We start from the raw sequence: 22,171 nt of genomic DNA on the forward strand, positions 1-22,171 counted from the left end.
GATTGTTAGTAAAACTTAATCCCTAATATTTATCAAAATGCTAATAAATACTTAACCAACTAAAGTAACCCGTGTTATAATTTTCTATTTGAAAAAGAGCATAAAAATATTGAAGTTGGTGCGATTCTGCCTTCAAGTCTAGCAACGGGACATATCAAATTTTGGGTTTCTTCGAAGGTGCATGCATTGAATCTTTAGAGATCATTTACTTAATTGAAGTTTAATCTACGCAAGCAGTTTAGTTTATTAGTTTTTTTGTGGGATAACTTTAAAACATAATCTTACTGTTGAGTTTTAACACAAATATTTAATTATTTCGTGAAGGAATGATTACAAGAGTGAAATTGAAGATGACTCGTCCAAGAGTCAAAGTTCACGAGAAAAGAAAAAACTGAAAGTAAAGACGTACTGAAATGCCACCAACCCACTCTCTATTTTATATCCGCACATTAGATGCCAAAATGATATTTATTAGCTTCATATGACACGCCATGTACTATAATATACATATACATATATATATAGCACTGGTCATGATTGTTTTGGATTCTTACACGTGCTCTTGGTCATTTTCCCTACTTCTTATGAAGATAATCTTAGATTTTCCATCATAAGCATAATCTAAAAATGAAGAAATAATTAAAGACATAATCAAATGACGTTTGCTATCATAAGCATATCTGGAAAACGAAATATGAGCTGAACTTCAGATTTTTGGACAGGATAATAAAGACAATTACTGAATTGCATCTGCTGGAAACTGGAATTCATGGCATTTCACTTCTGTTCCATATTTGTTGGTTTGTTGTTGTGAAACAATATCAGAAATTTATACTCAACCTTGTTATTTCTTGATTGAAAATTTTGATGTAATTCACAATATAAAACTGGGTTTTGGATTCCAAGATCAGTTACAAAGAATATTCAGCCAAAAACCAATCTAAACCATTGGCTGGTAATAAGAACCTAATTTACCATAGTGTTATCATCATATTCGAAGGCCAAACTGAAAATCTGACTGTAATCATCTACAAAGTGAACATCGAGACCTTCTGTTACATTTGGGGCAAGCTCGTCATAATCACGTCTGTTAGCAGCTGGGAATATTATGGTCCTCACTTCACTCCTCTTTGCTGCTATTGTTTTCTCCTTCACCTAAAGATTTAAAAATGTTGCTTTAGTAAGGTCACAGAAAGAAGAATTTAGCATAGTAATTAACTAATTATGATGTTATGACATATTACTTGAAAAGGGAAAAAAAGAAAGGGGGGGGCAGTTTAGCTTACCCCTCCAATAGGAAGAATTTTCCTTGTCAGAGTCACTTCCCCAGTCATTGCTAGATCCTTCCTAACAGGCTTCTTCATGGCAAGGGATAGCATGGAAGTGATCATGGTGCAACCAGCACTGGGTCCATCCTTAGGGGTGGCGCCAGCAGGGACATGGAGATGAAGCTTGGAATTGGCAAAGTATGGGTTAGCTGGTTCTTTCTCCAGCAAAATGGCTCTAGCAAGTGTGTGAGCAATTTGTGCACTTTCTTTCATGACATCTCCAAGTTGACCAGTGAGATGAAGGGCTCCTTTCCCCTCACCTTGTTCAACCTGAGTTGTTTCGATGTACAAGGTGGAACCACCCATGGCAGTCCATGCTAGACCCATCACAACACCAACTGGAGTCCGATCGTAGATGCGCTCTGCATGGAAAACTGGTTTCCCAACAAAATCGGCTAGGTTTGAGGTGTCCACCACCACCTTCTCAACTGCCTTAGTTGCTTCAGTTTCCTGAAGTTCCTGGCTGCCTGCTGCATCCTGCAGGGAAAGAATTTTGAATAAGCAACTCAATTATATCGTCTCGAAACTAAAACAAAAAAAAGGCATAACAACCCACACAACCTGTTGAATAGTTGTTTCTTACTACAAATGTTAAAAGGCTGACGTTCTTGGATTATAGTTTAGTAGACAAATTTGCAAGGATCAAAGATCGGCATTTTATATGTTTAACTTCATAAGCTTCATTCCGAAAAACAAATTTTCCCCAATTCTCAAACCCAAACCATTTTAGAAATGAATAACTATTAAAATACCTTTGGATCCTTAGGCTGGTCGTTTGTCTGAACTGTGTCAACCTGAACCGAGGTTTCAACTTCAACATCAGCCTTGTTTGCAGCAGCATGATGATCAGATTCATCAACAACCTCTGCTTTGGCATCAGCAGGTTGGACCATGACAGGCTCATTTGATGATCCTTCTCTCACAAGTCGAAGAGCAATCTGCAATCCACCAACATAGTCTTAATCTATCCAGATTCCACACAATTTTGAGAGATTATATGACTGGAAAGAGTGTATGTGCATGTGAATCCATGTGACTGTTTACTGTAATGCTTCATGATTGAAACCTAGTAACCGTTGCAAACTTAAGATGGGCGGTTGTGCAAACCTTACGATAGATCTTTTCTATGTGCTTTTGAAGGTTTCGAACTCCTGCTTCTCGACAGTAGTTTTCTATTAGGCCAAGAAGAGCTGCATCAGTTACCTCAACCTGGACAAGACAGCTTGATGAGAAGTCAAATACTCCCCTTACATTTTTAAAATTTCTCCAAAAAAAAAGAAAAAGTACCACCATAATAAAATTGAAAATAACATATCACTCGGTCAACAGATTTTGCAATTAATGAATCAATGTACTTTGTTACTGACAAGGTCTGGAAAGATATGGAATAGGGGAAAACCACCTAATAACAAGTGCAGAGGTAATTGGCTTTGCCATTTTAGCTGATATCAGCATCACTAGAACATACAGGGAATTCAAAACTACCAATCATACTTTTAGTACATGGAGGAGAGAAGAGAAAGACTTTAACATACAGCTCAAGTTGGATTCAATGTTTGTTCCACCTTAGGGACTGGAACCACAACTTCTTATTCTCTATTTTGAATCTTTATGCTTGCATGTTAAAGGACTGTAACGTGCAGACATGGATGTTGGGGGAAAGAGAGAAAAAAGGGATATGACCAGGTGAAAGAAAAACCTGTTCAGGTTTGACGCCACATGCTTCTCGTGCAGTTTTCTCCAGATAATCTCTAGCAATGTGCATTTTCTCATCAGTAATGTAACCAGCAATAGCAATGACCTCCATTCTGTCCAAGAGAGGATTTGGTATGTTGTCCACAACATTTGCTGTGCAAACAAATAGAACCTGCAACCAAATGCTTAAGATATGTAAGGCATCAAGTTTACTTGTTAAATATTATACAAATGCCAGAAACGATTGAAGGCAAGCCAGCTAACATGGATACTCTAAATCATAAACCAATATACCTTCGATAAGTCAATAGGTACATCGAGATAGTGGTCCAAAAAGTTGGCATTTTGCTCAGGATCAAGGAGCTCTAGCAAAGCACTAGCTGGATCACCAGCATGTCCCCTCCCCAGCTGCCATTATGTGAGAATCAACTGGTCAACCATTATCAAATTCAACAAGACTAAATGGTAGAGAGCCATATTCAAGGAAGCGGAGGCAAATCATCTTAGTAACCTGAAGCTCACTATCCATGCAAAGTTTTTAAACATTAAATTTAAAATACCTTGTCTATTTCATCAATTAGAACAAGAGGATTTTCTGTCCCCACATTTTTCAGGCACTGCACCATCTTTCCTGGCATAGCACCGATATAGGTCCGTCGATGGCCCTGGATGTAAATTAGGATATAACACAAGGGATCAAGGCAATTATGATAAAAGATGTTTACTGACCATAATCAGGGAGAAAGGTGAACAACTACCTTGATTTCGGCAACATCAGACAGTCCTCCAACAGAGAACCGAAAGAATTTGCGGTTCAAAGCACGGGCAATGGAACGGCCAATACTAGTTTTGCCCACTCCAGGTGGGCCTGAGAGACAGATAATTTTACCTGCAACACATCACAAAATGATCATGAATGAGCCGGTGCTGTTATTTTGAACTGAAACAGATGGTCAGCTTGTACAGCTTAACAGCATGCATTAATGTTGAAGCCTAATGATGTTGGACTCAACAAGATTAATTAACAAAACTATGTAAGGAAACCACATATCTGAGTAAAAAGTCACCAAACTCAAACTAGTAGGAGCCCACAATATCAACTCTATTCCTCAGAAGAACATAGCCAAGGCTAAAACTCAAGAACAGAAGATAAAACGGATTCGTTTCTAGAGATTTTTATTCATTGAACAGAAGCCTAAAACCATGTGGGTTCTTACTGGGAAAAGAGTAGATAGAATTTAAAGAAAGTTTCGAAACATTAGCAACCATACAAAAAGAATAGGTTAACTGTCTCATGCAATAATTTATATATCAGAGCTAAGCAGTTAGTTTGAGATTTACTCTGACTGAAATCTGTTGTTCAGAATATTTAGGTACAAAGTGGAGTTGATCAATGCCACTTCACAAACATAGAATACAAGTGGAAAAAGTGAACTTTTGCGAATTCTCTTCTAACACAAACTTTTTTCATGAATGTAGCTCATCCTAAAGACCCAGTAATTTTCTTTATTTACCGACTTTTGGATTCAAGCTATCTGAGTTTTATACTTCATATGACAAGATTGCAATTCATGAAGCATCTTTTAAGCTATCGTGATCTAATCAAAGGTGAATAAATTAACAGTTCAGATAATATTGTATCCCAGAGAAAACCAGTTTGACAGAAAAAACATAAAGCATCAATCCACCTATGTTTTCAATACAAATCTATAAAAGAAAATAAGCTTGACCAACCTTGTGAAGTTCCTCTGAGTTTTCCGACAGCTATAAATTCCAATATTCTTTCCTTAACATCAGCTAATCCATAATGATCTTCATCAAGAATTGTTTGTGCCTGGATGACATCAAAGTTCTCATCGCTGCAAAAACGAAGAACATTAGAGACGTATATACAGATCGAACTATTAAAAATTTCTGAGTTGTTCCTTAGTTATTCTGCCCTACAATCAAGCATGACAGGTTATAGATCAGAAAACTACTTGTGCCACAGAGAACAAGACCTGATATAAGATCATAACATCACGATCACTTGTACGTGAGATTGGCAATCATTTAAGAAATAAAACTTATATGATATCAATGCTGAATCATAATCAGACTTAACAAAATTTGTCTTAACATGTATTGCAGGAGTAACTGAACCTGTAATTTCCCCAAGGAAGTACCGTTAACCAATCCAGATAGTTACGAGTTACATTAAATTCACTTGAACTGGCCTCTAACAGCTGTAGTTTAGTTAGCTCCTCTTCTATAACTTGCAACACATGAGGTGGGCACTTCTCTCGATTTGGTTCAAGTCTTTCCCTAAACTTTGCTGCAAGAAAGGAACAGAAAAGTATACTAAAGGTCATAATAATTATTTAAAAAGATAACTACAACTGTGTAGCAACTTATGCTTGGGGGTTTACATAGACTAGAAATTGCTGTTATATTATTATAATATAACTGAAATTCAGAAAGTTTCTTTTTATTGGAAAAAAAAGTCTGAAAATAAACAATTAGTCTAGTTCTTCATCCGTACGAAAAATTACTTCAACAACAATGTTCAAGAGGAGCATCCATGCACGCAAATGACCATTTTTGTGTGTGAGAGAGAGATAGAGGAAACACAAACGGGTAAATACTATCTTGTGATTCTGCCAAATATGACAAGAAACAGAACTAACCAGAAAGTGCAGTTTTGTCGTCTGTTTCTAACCCAAGTTCCTGCACCAGAAAAAAATGAAATTCATTCCAATTTCAACAGAAGAAAGGTTGGAATAAAGAATAGAGACAAGAGTTCAAAGAAAATAAAATAATTATATGGGGGGCATATTTGACTAAATTTAAAGATAAATTGGTAAAAGCATTAGCACCACCTAAGAAGAACATAAATAATAAGAATAATATTGGAATAAAAATACCTTCTTTATTGCCTTAAGCTGCTCATTCAACAAGTATCGGCGCTGTTCACCACTTATCTTTTCCTCGATTGCTTTCGCAATTGACTCCTAAAAATATGCTTCAAATGATTTAGACCTACTCAAATCAAACAACAACAACAAAAAGGTTTAAATAACGCAGAGGTGCAAGGAGATTCAATGGCATCAAGTACCTGAATCTTGCTGATTTCCATTTCCTTTTTTACTAATTCCAGTGTAAGTTGCAATCGCTTATGCACCTAAGGAAAACAGTACAGAACAGTTTAACGAGAAAAAAAGATAATTACTCCAATCTCCAAATATATAAAATCAAACAAACAGGTCAATGCCTATTCCAGGATAATTCACATAATAGATGTTTGAGACTCATGATATCCTCAAATATAAAACCAACTAAACCAGAAATAGATCTCAAAAAAGATCAGTAATCAATATTACATTGTATCCAGTGCACTTACATCCAACTCTTCAAGAACTTGCTGGCATTGCAATTTGTTTGCACCAGATATCGCAGCTCCAAAATCTGCTAACCTTGGAAAATTGAAATCACCAATATGCTGCAAAACATTGAGAAGGCAAAAAAGAAGAAAGATTTCACAATTAAGTCGCTAAAGTTAATTGAACAACCCAACAAATAGATTTGATAGTGAGATGATGCACATAAAACAATCTCTAGTGCAGGCAATTGACATGAAAAAAGATAGTAACCATTCTAATATTATTTTAATATTTGAATATTTGCAGAAGCATTTTGACAAATTTATGATGATTATCTAATGTGAAACTCAATGGAGACTACTTTGAGGGAATAATTAGGGCAAAGTCGAAATACATGGAGGAGTTAGGAGCTCTAGAAAACATAAAGAGAAGATATAAATCAACATAAACAAAAAAGAAATAAAATTTTGGAAGAAAGAGCACACCTGACTATATGTTTGAACATGATCCCTCCAAAGGGAACTAGTTTTCAGAACATCTCTTAGGGTGGATATAACCTCAAAGGATGTTGCCTTTATGACATCATCATCCTTGTCATAAGGTTTTTCCTACATGATAAAGACAGCTTAGTGAATCAATAGATTAATAAACTATTCACTGCATACTTGAAAAATCAATTCTATGTTTGAAATTTAAACATAGAATTCTGGAAATGACAACATATAGACAACATACCTTGAGATGATCAACTTTGACTGTAAGGGGATCTTCACTGACCTGTATAGAAACCATGCTGTTTAAGTTCATAAGGTTTTGCATTAACATTCATGTATGACAGATAATTTTACACAAACACCAAATTCTCATAGGCTAAAAAGATAGATTTCAGGATCATTTCCACACACCATCTCTGTTATTCGAAGCCGCCTGTGACCAATAAGGACAACCTGATCCCCTTGGATGCTTGAGATCTGAAAATATAATATTAAGATACAAAGTGAACGCAATAATGCTATATTGTTGCATATGTATCTAACTGCCACTGAAAATTATTGCATTTAACACTAATCAAGATATAGAGGGGACCCTTCTGCTAAAAGAAGAGCAACAAAAGTAGATACCTGAGCAAGGGTGCCAACTTCATGAAGACGATTAAATAACTCCTTTCCTTTAATATCATAAACACTTTTCTCTGTTTCAGAACTAGGGCTGGACTCAGTCCCCAGTTCATCTTTAAGAAGGAAAGCACCAGCATAAGGAGCTTGCCTTTTCCGGCTTTCTTGCAAAGCTGCTAACAACTTAGGATCCTGCACGATATAGCATCTCCAGGTAAGAGAATCCATTGACCTCATGCCTACATAATAGTGAAAGCAAGCAGGGTATGGACTTTCTAGAGTTACAAAACCACAGATTTTGCTCTAAAAATCTAATCTATAAAATGGTGCCACTTCAAGGCTCAAGTCATATTAACTCGGCAAGGCCACATGTTGGTCAAGATAAGATTTACAAACATATTGATAAAAATTGCTCTAAATTTACATTTCATTAATATCAGCTTTGTAAAGACACCCTGGAATTCAACAATGTAGTCCATACCACAATTTATGAACTACTACCAGTCACTACCCCAATTTAGTACTCCATGTAAGTGAACGGCATGATATACCTTGACATAAATAGGCATGTAGAATCCTGGGAAAAGAGGTCTATGTGGCAAAGGTAATGCCAAAACCTGCAAACATATAAGATAAAGAATTTGTTAAACAAATCTAGCAGAGAACAAATTACAGAGCTTTTTTTTTTTAAATGCCGTTCATAATTTCCACAAATACAACTTGTTACGCAATGTCCAAGGGAAAATAAAGTAGTAAAAACTTGGCAATTCACAAATTTACTCTCATTTCATCAAAACTTCAACCAATGCCACTACATTATACATGCTTTGTTTATGTCCAAAAATGTAAAATTCTTCAAAAGGGAAAATAGATTGGTAAAAAAAAATAACAGTTTGCAAATTAAATAATTTACTTTTATCTCATTATACATGTTTTGTTTATGTCCAAAAAGGAAAATTTCCCAAGAGGCCCGGCTTATTTTTCAGCAACTAAGCGAACTCCCCACCACAAAAAGATTCATAATTTCCGAAACTAACCGTCAAGTAATCCTCCGGCCTGGGATAAGTCGGCACGATAGCCGACGATGCTTTCGAGTCAGACCCATCGGAGTTGGACTCAACTCCCTTCACCTCGACCTCAACAACAGGTTGGGACCCTGAACCCGATCCGGACCCATCATTGGAATCAGAACAGAAGAAAGCCCTGGATAGAGAATTCGTAGGGCTCCTCCGAGTCAATCCGGTGAGTCGACCCACTGCATCGAAAAGCGAATTTGAGTCGGGTTTGACTCGGAGTCTAGGAGCTACTGTGTTGAGGCAGTGTTCACGATAAGAGGAGGAAAAGACGAGTTTCAGCATTGAAGGGGTAGAAAAGGAATCCTATGTGACACAAGTGGTTAAAATGGCAATAGGAAATGCACCATTGGCCGAGAGGTTTGAAAGGGGAAATTGGGGTTTTAGCGGAGGTCGAAGTTGAAGTTACTAAAAAGTAAAAACCTGTCATAAACCCTTGGATTTTGAAGAGTTACCGTTTTGCCCTTACAACATTTTCTCCCTCTCTGCCCATCTTCTTTCCGTATAATTCTCAATTTTTCTGCAATTCCTTCCTTAATTCAATTTAGGTATATATCAATTTAATTTCTTCTCTATCAGATGCATCCAAAGCCCAAACTTTTCCATGGGAAGTTTATACTTGTGAACATTTTCCCGGGACACAAACATCCCCTTAGACCATTCTCTTCAGACAACACTTCATTACCAATCGTTACCGAACTGATATCGAAACAACACTGGAAGAGCCTCAAAACCCATCTCCAAAACGCAAGCCCCATCACACTTCTGCAACAACTGCTTGATTCCAGGGTTGACCCTTGCCTCACACTAAGGTAGTATAAAGAACCCAGCTTGAAGGGTACCCCAAAACCTTTTTGTTTCTTTCTTTTCCTTTTGGGTGCTTATTTGATTGTTTGTTGATGCCTTTTAGGTACTTTAATTGGTCAGAAAAAGAGTTTAATCTTTCCCATTCATTAGAACACAGTTGTATGCTGATACATTCACTTGCAAATGCTAAAAGGTATCCGAAAATGAGATCTTTCTTGTATAGCTTTGTGAAGAATGAGAACTCCATTTCAGTTTCATCTATTTTTCATGCAATTTCAGTATCTGGTGATAGTTTTTGTGCTAGTTCAATAATTGCTGACATGTTGGTATTGGCTTATGTGAACAATATGAAAAGTCATTTAGCATTTGAAGCTTTTAAGAGAGCTGGTGACTATGGCTTTAAGTTATCAGCTGTATCTTGTAATCCTCTGTTGAGTGCTTTGGTGAAGGAGGATAAGATTGAAGATGTGGAGTATGTGTATAAAGAGATGATTAGAAGGAGAATTGAAGTTAATGCAATAAGTTTTAATACTGTGATTAATGGACTCTGTAAAGTTGGGAAATTGAATAAGGCTAGTGATGTTATTCAGGACATGAAAGCATGGGGGGTCTTGCCAGATGTAATTACCTATAATACTCTTATCTCTGGTTATTGCAAGAAAGGTAGGATTGGGAAAATGTATAAAGCTGATGCTATTTTGAAGGAAATGATTGCAAATGAAGTTAGACCTAATGAGATTACTTACAATATATTGATTGATGGGTTCTGTAAGGACGAGAATTTAATGGCTGCTATGAAGGTGTTTAGGGAAATGGAAACACAGGGTTTGAAACCTACTGTGGTTACATATAATTCTTTGATCAATAAACTTGGTTTGGAAGGGAAGCTTGATGAGGCTTCTGGCATGCTGGATGACATGGTAGGATCCGGTTTGAAGCCGAATGTTGTTACTTACAATGTACTTATAAATGGGTACTGTAAGAAGGGTAAGATGAAGGAAGCTACTGACTTGTTTGACGATGTTGTAAAACAAGGAATCTCTCCTACTGTTGTAACATATAATACCCTGATATATGCCTATTGTAAGGATGGAAGAATGGAAGACGCATTTGCCCTGCGTGAATCTATGGTAGATAAAGGCACTTTCCCTGATGTTACAACATATAACTGCTTGATTTCTGGTTTATGTAGAGAAGGAAACATTACAGCTGTTAGAAAGCTCATTAATGAAATGCTAAATAAAGGCTTGAAAGTTGATGTTGTAACTTATAATATACTGGTAGATGCATTGTGCAATGATGGAGAGTCAAGAAAAGCTGCAAGACTCTTAGATGAGATGGTTAAGATGAGTTTGCGACCGAATCACGTAACGTATAATACTTTGATGGATGGCTATTGTAGGGAAGGAAACCTCAGGGCAGCATTGAACGTTAGAACGCGAATGGAGAAAGAAGGGATGCGGGCTAATGTTGCAACATACAATGTGCTAATAAAAGGTTTATGTAAGAAGGGAAAACTAGAAGATGCAAATGGACTTCTTAATGAGATGTTAGAGGAAGGTTTGATCCCAAATCGAATGACTTACGAGATAGTTAAAGTGGAAATGGTGGACAAAGGCTTTGTTCCTGATATAGAAGGCCATATGTATAACATCTCAGGCAGCTAATAGCCTTTCAGTAATTGTTTTGTTGCAGTGTTTTATCATGTTTATAAAAAGATAGTTCCAGTTTATCTTGTTTCCATCCCTACAGCATCCATTTATATGTTTTTCTTGCAAGAGATACTGCAATATGCTCCTCAAGTCCTTGAACCATGCTATTTATTTCTGATGTAGGAGTGTAGGACCTTTCAAACTTCTGGTTTTTAAAGCCATAACGACAAAGTACAGCCATTGATCCGTAGTAATGAACGTGGCATTGCTGCTAAAAATCGTTGAATTTATTTAGAAAAATCCAATCATGAAGTGTTACACTAAAGCAAGTAGTCCTTGTCGTTCAAAATCTTCTACAAAATTTCAACATGTCTAGCCACCCTGCCTAGCTCTACTTTTTGTCTCAGTTATAATATATCATCAAAAAGCGCCATTTGAGATTGTTTGCAGTGTGGAATTGGCATTGCTAGATTGTTTCCCTTTCGTGTTTGTTATGAACACTTTATTGAGAATTTGTTGCTACATTTCTCGTAATACCCGATCCAAGAGACTATATTTTAAAGGATACCTTCAAAATAAGTCACGCTTTGCTCTCAATTGCTTGGAGTTGAAGTCCGACATATTTTTTGAGAATGTAACAAATGTGCGAATCATTTAACGAATTTAACATAAGATCTGAGCAAGGGGGGGTGTTTTAGGATGAGTCACCACGAACTCTTATATCCTTAATGCCGCTAAGGCTTGAACTCTAAACTTTGAGGTGCCAATAAAGACTCTTTAACTTGGTCCTTCTAATTATTGGCAAATGCATTTCATTTGATCAAGAAAGGAACATTCAAAATTATATAAACTCAAATCACGTCTAAAGATTTAACTAAGCGTTCACCCATGATACTATTTAATGGGATAAAAGTACAAACTTAATTAGCAAAATTCAAACAACATAAGTCATACAAACAAATTAACCGAGAGTCATTTGTAAATCAATAGACAATGATAATATATGTATATATATATATTGATCTATTAAAGAAACTCTTGAAGTGATTAAGATATGTTTAAGTCAAATTACAATATTTCTCTTTAGTTTATACACTTAGGAAGAGAAGAGAAACTTCATTCAAGGATCATGACCTTTATATTAAATTAAGTAATACTTAGTTATGGGCTCATCAATCATAACTACAGTATTATTGGGTTTTTAAGCATATAAACTCACACCAAATCAAATAATATTTTTATAAATACATTTCGATTTAGTGCCTTATTAGATCAAATAACTAGACTCTCTTGTAATTGCTAGCAGCCTATGTATAATTATATTCATATGTGAATCCACTAAATTAAAAAATTCCTAACATTACATTCAACATGAGTCGAAAGTTAGTAACTTCACACACACATATATTATTACAAAATCATCTTATTTTGTTTTGACGGAGAAATAGACTTGATCATAGATTAAGCCATCTGTCTAAAAAGTGAGAGGATATGGATAAAAGTATAAGTCTAAAAAAGGAGTTTAGATTAAAAAAAAAAGACCCCTTTAAAAAACAGACCAAAGTTTGAGTCGGTTTTTTAGTTCAGACCCAACTCATAATCAAGTTTAGTCATAAATATATGGACATGAGAAAAATAAACCGTTTAGCAGTTAGCATTGCATGGAATACTGCTTAAGCTTGATTGGATTGGGATGAGGAATTGTTGGGCCAAAGAATGGAAAGTTTCTTAGTATAGTGTACTACACAAAATGATTAAAAGAGTAAGGGAGATGAAGCTGAAAAAATAAGGGTTATTCCACTATTTAAGATTTAAATTTGGTAATTATTCTCTTATGGTGAAACAAGATTTAGACCTTAATATGAAATGAAACTAGGCTTGAAATAGTGCATTAAGCATTAAGCCAAAAAAAAAAATAAAGCAAAATCTTAAGAAAAAGTGACGTATCTGATGTGGGGTGGGGTTGAAGGGTGACCAAATTACAGAGATATTGAAGGCACAGCAACAACCCAAATGGCAGTTTTGTGGAAATAAGGGTAATGTTTGGTTGGAGCAGAGTGGAATGGAGGTCTAATCACCAAAAAGAATATGTCAATTTTAAATGACATCACACACAGCATGAGTCACAGTTTATTTGACTTCTTTGATGGCCATCCTACAGCTACACCCTACAAAGGTTGGCTCCACTTATATTTCTCTGTTCCCTTTTAGATTCTAGTTTTTGCAATGCAGCACTTGCCCCAAAAATATTACTATTATCTATATACAGAAGGAAGCTGGGCACTTTCCCTTTTTTCTTGGGTAAATTCAATATTACTTTGAAGTATTAAGTCTTAATTTTATTAGTATAGATATTATTACAAATGTAAAAAATAAATTTAAGTAAGTCATGTATTATTCTTTTATTTATGTATTGAGAAAAAGGACGGGCAAAAGTTTCGCCTCCATAAAATAGAAAATTATTTATTTGGGCCTTTTAAAAATTTTAAAAAATTTTAAATTAATAAAAATAAAATTATATTTTAGGCCTCTAAAAATGATAAAATTTTAATTTAATTCTTTAAAAATTATAAAGATATAAGCTATTAAAATTTAATTTCAGCCTCCTATAAGTAGACATTATATCAAAAAGAGTAAATATGATGAGAACCTATAAAGAGCTTCTAAAAAAATCTAAATTTATCTATTTTTAGATTATAAAAATTAGTTAAATTTCAATTTGATCTCTATATTTCGCTTAGATTTGAGATTTAATTGACGTAATTTGATAACTCAACTTTTATATGTTATTAGTTAGTCTAAATAAATTATTCTAATTAAAATAACCGTTAAAATTCTTTATTAATTTTGGGTCTGTTATGATGTTTTTTTTTTTGGTTACGTGGATACCAAGTTTATATTTTTAAAATGTCACACCAATATAAAAGAATTCTAACAATGTTAATAAATAGACTTAAATTTCTAAATTCAAAAAGTAGATAAACTAAATTCCTTAAAGTAAATGTATGAATAAATTCAAATCTATGAAGAGTACAAAACTTTAAGCAGTTTGTAACCTTTAAATTTTTACACTATAATTTAGTCAAAAATAAATAATCCCTTATTTTGAGAAAATAAGAATAAAAATTCAAGCTTTTGAAAAGTTTAATAATAAATTTAACTTTGAACATTTATATCTTTTATCAATTTAACATTTATTTATTTTCGAGTGAAATTTAACTATTGACCTTTTAAAAAGTGTTAAATCAATTTTTAATATAAATGATTATTAAAATATTATTTTAACAATGATGACAACTCGCATGATAAGTCATAATGATATTAGCGTGACAATATGCGCAAGTCGACTAAAATTATAAAATATATAAAAATTATAAAAATTCAATTGAGATGAATTACATATAGATTGTCATTTGAGATGCTTTGTTTAAAAATTAAACATTTTAATCAATATTTTTATTAAAAATATAGTAATTTGACTCTTTTAAAATATTAATCATTCATAATAATAATACTATATTTTAAATTCTCTAAAATGATAAAAATAATTTAATTCTTTAAAATTTAATAATATAAATTATTAAAACAATAAAATTATATTTTTATTATTATAAAATATATAATTTAATTCCAATTGGAATATAATAGAAGATAAAGTGTTTTACTTTGGTTTTGCTTCAAACGTATATAATAATTAAAGCAAGAAGAAATAATGAAAATGATATGCAGAGCCAGAGGGTGAGGCACTAGCAAGCAGGTGCCTTTAGAAAAGTTAGGCGGCTAACATGGGGCATGAAGAAAAAGTAAATGGCAACTTCGACGTCGAGTAATCGCGGTTGCTTCGTAGACCTATAGTTAGGGTTTTAGGTGCCCAATTTGGCCATCATATAAATAATAAACAATCCCATCACATTGTTCATCACCAAAACCAACCTCACTTCCTTCATCCTTTTGGATTTTTTTTCTCTTCTCTATCATTTTCATCACATAATTTATCTGAGTTAATTTATCTGAGTTAATGTTATAAATCAACAAAGGATTAATTTAATTAAGAAATGATTAAAAATTTCATAGTTTCTTTTACAAATTAATAAATAGCAATATCAAGATTTTTTTATAAAAAATTTAGAACACATTAAAACTTTTAACTTAATTATTTCAATTAAAATCTTATTTTATTTTATTATAAAGTTTTTATAGATACATTTTTACATAATTTTTTCATCTACATTGTAAATGTGCCATGATCTAAAATTAATATCAAGTGACTGGTCAATTTTAATGACACAAATCAAGTGACACCAACTTAATTAATAAATTAAATAAAAATCTTCGTATTATATAAATTAAATCATATTATTTGAATTTTTTAAAGCATATCATATTTTGGATAAAAGTCTCTCTTTAAAAATCGGTCACCCTAGAAAAAGCAATCTCTTTTCACTCACATAATTATATAATCTCGCATAGATTCATTTATATGAGTAGAAATTTTATGAAACAAATTTAAAGAGATAACCAAATATGATTTTGTTGAAATGATAAACTAATATGTTAAACATTATAATATTTAAGGTTCAAATCTTACGATGTACAAATATTTTTCTAATTTTTATATAAAGAGATAAAGTTATTTTTAAAATAATATTTTTACTTTATAAAAATAAAATATTTAATAATTTATAACTGAGTTGAGATATATTGATGGATGATATTATCCCGATATATATATATATAATAAGTTTATGCATATGATGAGTTCCTCCTCAAGTGTATACTTTCACTTTTTTGCTTTTCCGTTTGTAAAGCCAGAGTTTTATTTGTTGAATATAATAGAGTTCATGCACATTATGGAGAGCATTACGAGAGTTTTAATAAATTGATTCTTCTTTTGTTTCTTATTTTGATTAGTATGAATATTATTATTAATGTGGGAAGATGTGGGTTCCAGTGCGCTGAAGTGTATTATCCTCATTTTTATGGGTTAGGGTGGGGCTATAGGTAATTTTAAGTATTGTAACAAAAGAAGAAGAAGCAATAATAAGATTATTCAAAAAAAAAGTTTAATTGTATCAAACATAATTAGGTTCTCCCATCAACCATTCCATTAAATATTCTTTTGAATCTCAATTGGTGACATGTGTTACGGTCTAATTCTAACATGTCTAGTTTACTGTCTCGAACAATACCAACTGCTTATAGCACTAGTTATTCTAAAAAACGGTTATGTTTGGATTGACAAATTTTCTCAACAAACATATTTGGGTTGAGATTTCCTTATAAGATTAAGACTCTTGCTAACATATTATTGATATCAAATCTAAGCAATTATTATCCCTTGATCTAAGGAGAAAATCAAATCAAGCCTATTGAAAGGAAGATACCCTTAGCTACTAGAAGACTTATCTTAAGGATTTTGGAATATCTATCCTACTTATTTCAAAGGATAATTGATTGTATAGGATTTAGTATGTTAGCAAGTTCATACAAATATATAGTGTGCGAATTTGAATAGGATAAGCGAGGTATTGAGTGGAGAGCACTTATGTTGTTCAGTGAAGAACGTATTTGTAGAGTGCATTATTTTTGTAACAATAATGTGTGTTGCTTGGTTAAGAGTCCTAAGTTTTTCAAAAAACTTAGAGGGAAAATGTTTAGATCTTAGGTATAAAAGTGAGAAGTCTAAACGGGAGCGTTAAGGCCTAAATACACTTGGTCTACGAGGTGTTAAGATAGTAAATATTATTCTAGGTAAAGCAATGCAAATATAGAGAAACCAAACTGCGTAAATATCTCGTCTTGGTTTTTTTTTTTATATTTTTTGTGCCTAAAGCAATTGGACCTAATCTTAACACCGCTTATTTTTGCTTTCAAATATCAATTTGAACCCAACACTTCTTTTCTTTTCTTTTTTTCACTTTTCATTATTCATTTGTTTTTCCTTTGCATAAATAAATAAAAATGAAAATAACTTATGTATAAAATTAAAATAATTGTTAGATTTATAATTAATTACGATATTGTTTAATAATATTAATTTCATAAAAGCATTTTAATTTTAATCATCCATTTTTTATATAAATAAATATAGAAAATAAATAATAATTCCTATTAGAATTTAAATTAACATTTTAAAAATAATTTATAAAATCATTGAAATAATTTTTAGTAATAATATTTTGTATTATTTTCATTCTTATTTTTCTCTTTGTTTTTAGTTTCTTCTTTAAACTACAAAAAATTTCATTGTTTCATAAAAAACCTTACTTTTATGTTTCTTCATATATTTCTTATATTTTTTCTTTTAAGCTATTTAGAAATAAACACGTAGACAATATCTTAATTAAATTATGTAAATAAATACTTATATTTCATAAATAATTTATTTTTATGGAATTATTTTATTCATAAAAGGGAAATAGTTTACAATAATATAAATGAATCTATTTCAATAAGGTATTTATTTAAAAAATAATTTAAATTTATATGCAAACTAAGTTTCTATATTTATTAATATATGAAATTAAAAATAGAAAATATTTTTAGAGAAAATAAAAATAAGTAATTTTATAATTAATTATAAATTTAAGAGTACTTAAATTATAATATAATTTTTGTACTTATCTATAATAAAGGAAAAGAATGAAAAAAGTAATGAAAAGATTAAAAATAAAAGGAAAAAATTAAAAATTAAGAATGCTAACATCCATTTCAACTAAACGGTGAAATGTGACACCAACTCAATTTAATAAGAAAAATGAAGAGAATAGTGACGAAATAGCTTGATTAGAACATTATTAATAATTTGAGGATCTAATCAAAATAATTTAAAATTTAAGGACTGATTTAAAATTTAAACCGAAAATATTCGATGTAATTAATTAACCCAACAAAATTTGAATGAAACTTGAAACGTGTATATTTATGGACATAATTATTTTTCTTTTAAATTTATTAATTCATTTCTCTACTCAAAAGTTTAATTTGTGTTTAATTTTGTATGAGAAATGATTGTATAAAACTGTGATGTGATATCATCTATATCTCTTTTTCAATAGTATAATGCTACATCAGCATTTTTCATCTTAAAAAATTAAATTTAAATGAAAATCTTGAGATTCAAGATGAAATTATTAATGTGATATTACACTATTAAAAATGAAAATATCTCTATTTTATACAATATTTTTCAATTTTGTATATAGATATAGTCATGGTAGGAGCTACCTCCTAAGCCAAAAGTGGATGAATTGTAATGATAATTAGATAAAGAGCACTAATCATCTCTAATATTCACCATTGAATACAAAAAGAAAAAAAAGGAAATTTAATATAATAGAAAAAATTAAAAAGGAATATTGTATATATTATTATGGATTATTATCATGCTCCCTATACAAGTAGGATTAAGATATTAATATGTATAATTTTTATTTTAAAATATATTAAATAATATATTAATTTTACTTCCATTAATAGTGGACATAATTATTATTATCTCAATGGATAACATTGCAAATTAAGTTTGAAATTATAGTATGAAATGTCAACATCTATGCACAGTGAGCTTCAAAACTGGCCATCCAATATGTGTAGAGGCATGTTGTCTTTTAGATGGTTGAACTATCACATGGAATTGAGATAGGGAGAAAATACACAGAAGGGTCATGGGTATATTATGTGCTGTTTCAAAGCCTAATGGTCATGCTTCCACATCATACTTTCATCTATAAATTATTAATTCATGGTATATATATATATAGTGATTATGCGAAGTTCAAGTCTTTGGAAATTCCTTTTTTCTCTCTTTTAAAATTAAATTATTCACGTGTGATGAGAAGACTCGATAAGTTTGAGTAAAATTTTAAATACGCATGTATGATGTAAAATTAAGTTAAAAATTAAAATACTTTTATTTAAATCTAACTATAAAAATAATATGAAAATTTTTGTTCTAATATTTTATTATTTTTAAATAATAAAATAAGTTACTTGATCATTTTAAACTCCGCTCCATATTAGAATAAAAATTTTAAAATCAAACTTAGAATGTAATATAAACTTTATTTATACCGAAAAAAATATACTATCGTAACCTATAATGAGATTATTTAAGAAAAAACTTAACAATAATTCAACTCAAATTAACTAACAAAATAAATTTGAGAAAGAATTCAAATATCTCAAACTCAAAAATCTAAAGCCTCGGCTCCTCCCTTAAAATAGAAAATTTTCATTTAGACCCCTTAAATTTTTAAATTTATAACTGTAAATTTACACTTTGCCCTCTTTAAAATGATAAAAATTTAATTTAATCCTTTAAAAATTATAAAGATATAGGCTATTAAAATAATGAAATTGTATTTTCACTAGCATAAAAATATATAATTTAATTCCGACTCTTCAAAAAAATTTCTGACTCTACCACTGCATATATATCACTCAGTGGCGGAGTGCAGTGGAGATCCAGGGGACCATAAACCCCCCTAAAATGGTAAAATTTTAATTTAGGCTCCTTATAATTTATAAAAGTTTAAATTAGTAATGATAAAATTGTACTTTGGCCCCCAAAATGATAAAAATTTAATTTTACCCTTTAAAAATTATAAATATATAGACTATTAAAATGATAAAATTATATTTTATTATCGTAAAAATATATAATTTAATTTTGGTCCAAAAAAGTTCTAGACTCTGCCACTGATATCATTGTATGTAACTTTTTGGATACATTGATTATAATTAAGCAATATATTTAGATTTGGAAGAGAATGAATTATTTTCCCACAACAATAATTGATTTTGGACGTCTGTATATATAGATTTGAGAATGAGATAGGTTTTGATAAATAAAAAAACCCAATGGAAAATAACATAATATATAAAACAAAGACGTCAACATTTGTCCCCAACCAAAACAAAACAATCAATCAGGATAATTTTGGTGACCCAAAATTCTGTGTCCATAGGATAAGCCTATTGGCTTCATATTTGATTGCCAACGTTACGTGTGAATCGAGTGAGTGATGCTTGTAGCTTGCGTCAATGGGGGGTTTTGCCTTGCAAAACTCACATTCCACGATTTTTAAATTTTAATTTTGAGTTTCGTTTTGTGTAAATTACGTCTGAGTTTTCAATTCAGATCTATTATTTCATTTTATTTCATGTAAATTTAAATATATTTAGATTGTTAATTTAGTGATAGATCTGGACATTAAGTTTTGAGAGATTAATTAAAATTTTCAAAACTTTTAAAGGTTTTAATGAGAATTTCAAAAACAAAATTGGGGCTTAGTTAAAATCTTCAAGAATTTTGAGGACTTGATGAATTTTCTAAAAATTTTAAAAGGGTTCAATTGAATTTTTTTAAAAAATAAAAAGCGTAATAAGAATTTTTAAAATTCTTGAGGGTTTAATTAAAATTTTTAAAAAAAATTGAGATCCTAATAAAAATTTCAGAAAATGTTGGGGGAGGGCAAGGCCTCGGCCTCCCATTGCCATTTGCCTGTGTTATTCCCTTGTTTTGTGCACTATAAAAATTTATTGTGGTCGTAATTATAAGAATGTGATGGTTAAAATTATGCATATAATTGTAATAATTATAATTATATAAATATATTAATTATAATTATAGTATTTGTATGTCGGTTGAGTTTTAGCTCGATTGGTATTTTTGTCAGTGCAAAAGGATGTGAATTCAGGTAAATTATTTTACGGACTCTTTTCACCATGTCATCCATGGTCCCCTCCCAATTATATAATGACATTTCAACATTTTTTCCATGTCATTGATTGTGAAAAATAAAATAGAATAAAATAAATAAAAATAAAAAACATATAAATTTTACGTGGAAACCCTTTCGGGAAAAAAACCACGGGCAGAGGAGAAGAAAATTCACTATGTCGAAAAATTTTTACTCAAATACAAGAGGAATAGACTATGTCTATTTATAGGCTTGCAAAGCCATATTCTAGTAGGATTGAAACACCTTATCCTAATCAATATAAAATAGATGGAGTTTAATAAGGTTTAAAACCTTATTCTAAAATAAAATAAAAGAAGTCTAGTTCTATATGGATTTTACTTTTATTTTATTTTCCATCGTATTTTATTTAAATAAGAATTTGGGTCACTTAATTCTAACAATCTCCACCTTGACACAAATTCTCAATGAACAAGTTCTTCATCGCGAACTTTCAATAAACAAGTTCTTCACCTCTTCCAAAAAACCCTTAAGGGTTTAACTTCAACAATGAACACCAACCAAGTCTAAGCAATGCTCAAACTTGGTTATAGGAAGTGACTTAGTCATCATATCTGCAGGATTTTCATGAGTGCTAATTTTGCTCACAACAATATCACCACGAGCAATAATATCACGAACAAAATGATACCGAATATCAATGTGTTTTGTTCTCTCATGAAACATTTGATTTTTGTAAGAAAGATGGCACTGATCGTCACAAAATATCTGTCTTGATTTGAAGGTCTTCATTGAGTTCACTAAATAGTCCCTTCAACCAAATAGCTTCTTTACAAGCCTCAAGAATCGCCATGTACTCACTTCGTTGGTAGACAAAGCGATCGTAGTTTGCAAAGTGGCTTTCCAACTAATTGCACAACCTCCGATTGTAAAGACGTAACTCGTGAGAGATCTTCTTCTATCAAGGTCTCCAAGAAAATCAGCATCAACATACCCTATAACTCCATCTTTAGTTCTTCCAAACGTAAGCAAACATTAGTAGTGCCTCGTAAGTATCTTAAAATCCACCGAATCGCTTTCCGTTGTTCTTTACCAGATTCGCCATGTATCCGCTAATCTGACCGATCGCATATGATAACCGGACGTGAACAAACCATAGCATACATGAGAGATCCCATCGCACTAGAGTATGGAACATGTGACATGTACTCAATCTCATTATCGATTGAGGAGATAAGGCCGATGAAAGTCCGAAATGGGTCGCTAAAGGAGTACTAACAGCTTAGCACTCTGCATATTGAACCCGCAAAGAACTTTCTCAATGTACCCTTCCGACTTAGGTACAATTTACTTGCTTTTCTATCTCGAGAATCTCCATACCAAGTATCTTCTTTGCTGGTCCTAAATCTTTCATCTCAAATTCTTCACTTAGTTGGGC

General features: G+C 31.7%; 2 protein-coding genes across 2 annotated transcripts; one reads left to right on the forward strand and one right to left on the reverse strand.

Annotated features, from left to right (window-relative positions):
• Positions 1–828: 828 nt before the first annotated feature.
• Positions 829–9,110, reverse strand: LOC108473772 (lon protease homolog 1, mitochondrial-like). The gene is made up of 20 exons (XM_017775522.2): positions 8,535–9,110; positions 8,049–8,114; positions 7,504–7,689; positions 7,288–7,353; positions 7,118–7,159; positions 6,868–6,990; positions 6,403–6,501; positions 6,118–6,183; positions 5,927–6,013; positions 5,690–5,729; positions 5,166–5,337; positions 4,758–4,882; positions 3,782–3,912; positions 3,584–3,688; positions 3,318–3,431; positions 3,028–3,195; positions 2,436–2,537; positions 2,081–2,266; positions 1,287–1,805; positions 829–1,155 (listed from the first exon to the last, which is right to left on the reverse strand). Exons 1-20 carry the CDS (start codon positions 8,853–8,855, stop codon positions 967–969), a joined length of 2,907 nt encoding a protein of 968 aa, XP_017631011.2. The 5' UTR covers positions 8,856–9,110; the 3' UTR covers positions 829–966.
• Positions 9,111–9,134: 24 nt separating this feature from the next.
• On the forward strand, positions 9,135–11,329 carry LOC108473773 (pentatricopeptide repeat-containing protein At1g09820). Its single transcript, XM_017775523.2, has 2 exons — positions 9,135–9,382; positions 9,481–11,329. Exons 1-2 carry the CDS (start codon positions 9,150–9,152, stop codon positions 11,042–11,044), a joined length of 1,797 nt encoding a protein of 598 aa, XP_017631012.1. The 5' UTR covers positions 9,135–9,149; the 3' UTR covers positions 11,045–11,329.
• Positions 11,330–22,171: the final 10,842 nt, after the last annotated feature.

This window comes from Gossypium arboreum, chromosome 11 (genome assembly GCF_025698485.1).
Source record: "Gossypium arboreum isolate Shixiya-1 chromosome 11, ASM2569848v2, whole genome shotgun sequence".
In the NCBI taxonomy this organism is placed as follows: domain Eukaryota; kingdom Viridiplantae; phylum Streptophyta; class Magnoliopsida; order Malvales; family Malvaceae; genus Gossypium; species Gossypium arboreum.

Coding starts and splice junctions, on each gene's coding strand:
- LOC108473772 (XM_017775522.2), bottom strand. CDS start 8,855: ATGCTGAAACTCGTCTTTTCCTCCTCTTATCGTGAACACTGCCTCAAC. Junction 6,991..7,117: donor TCAAAGTTGATCATCTCAAG/GTATGTTGTCTA, acceptor TTTATCATGTAG/GAAAAACCTTATGACAAGGA. Junction 3,913..4,757: donor ACTCAGAGGAACTTCACAAG/GTTGGTCAAGCT, acceptor GATGTGTTGCAG/GTAAAATTATCTGTCTCTCA.
- LOC108473773 (XM_017775523.2), top strand. CDS start 9,150: ATGCATCCAAAGCCCAAACTTTTCCATGGGAAGTTTATACTTGTGAAC. Junction 9,383..9,480: donor GACCCTTGCCTCACACTAAG/GTAGTATAAAGA, acceptor GATGCCTTTTAG/GTACTTTAATTGGTCAGAAA.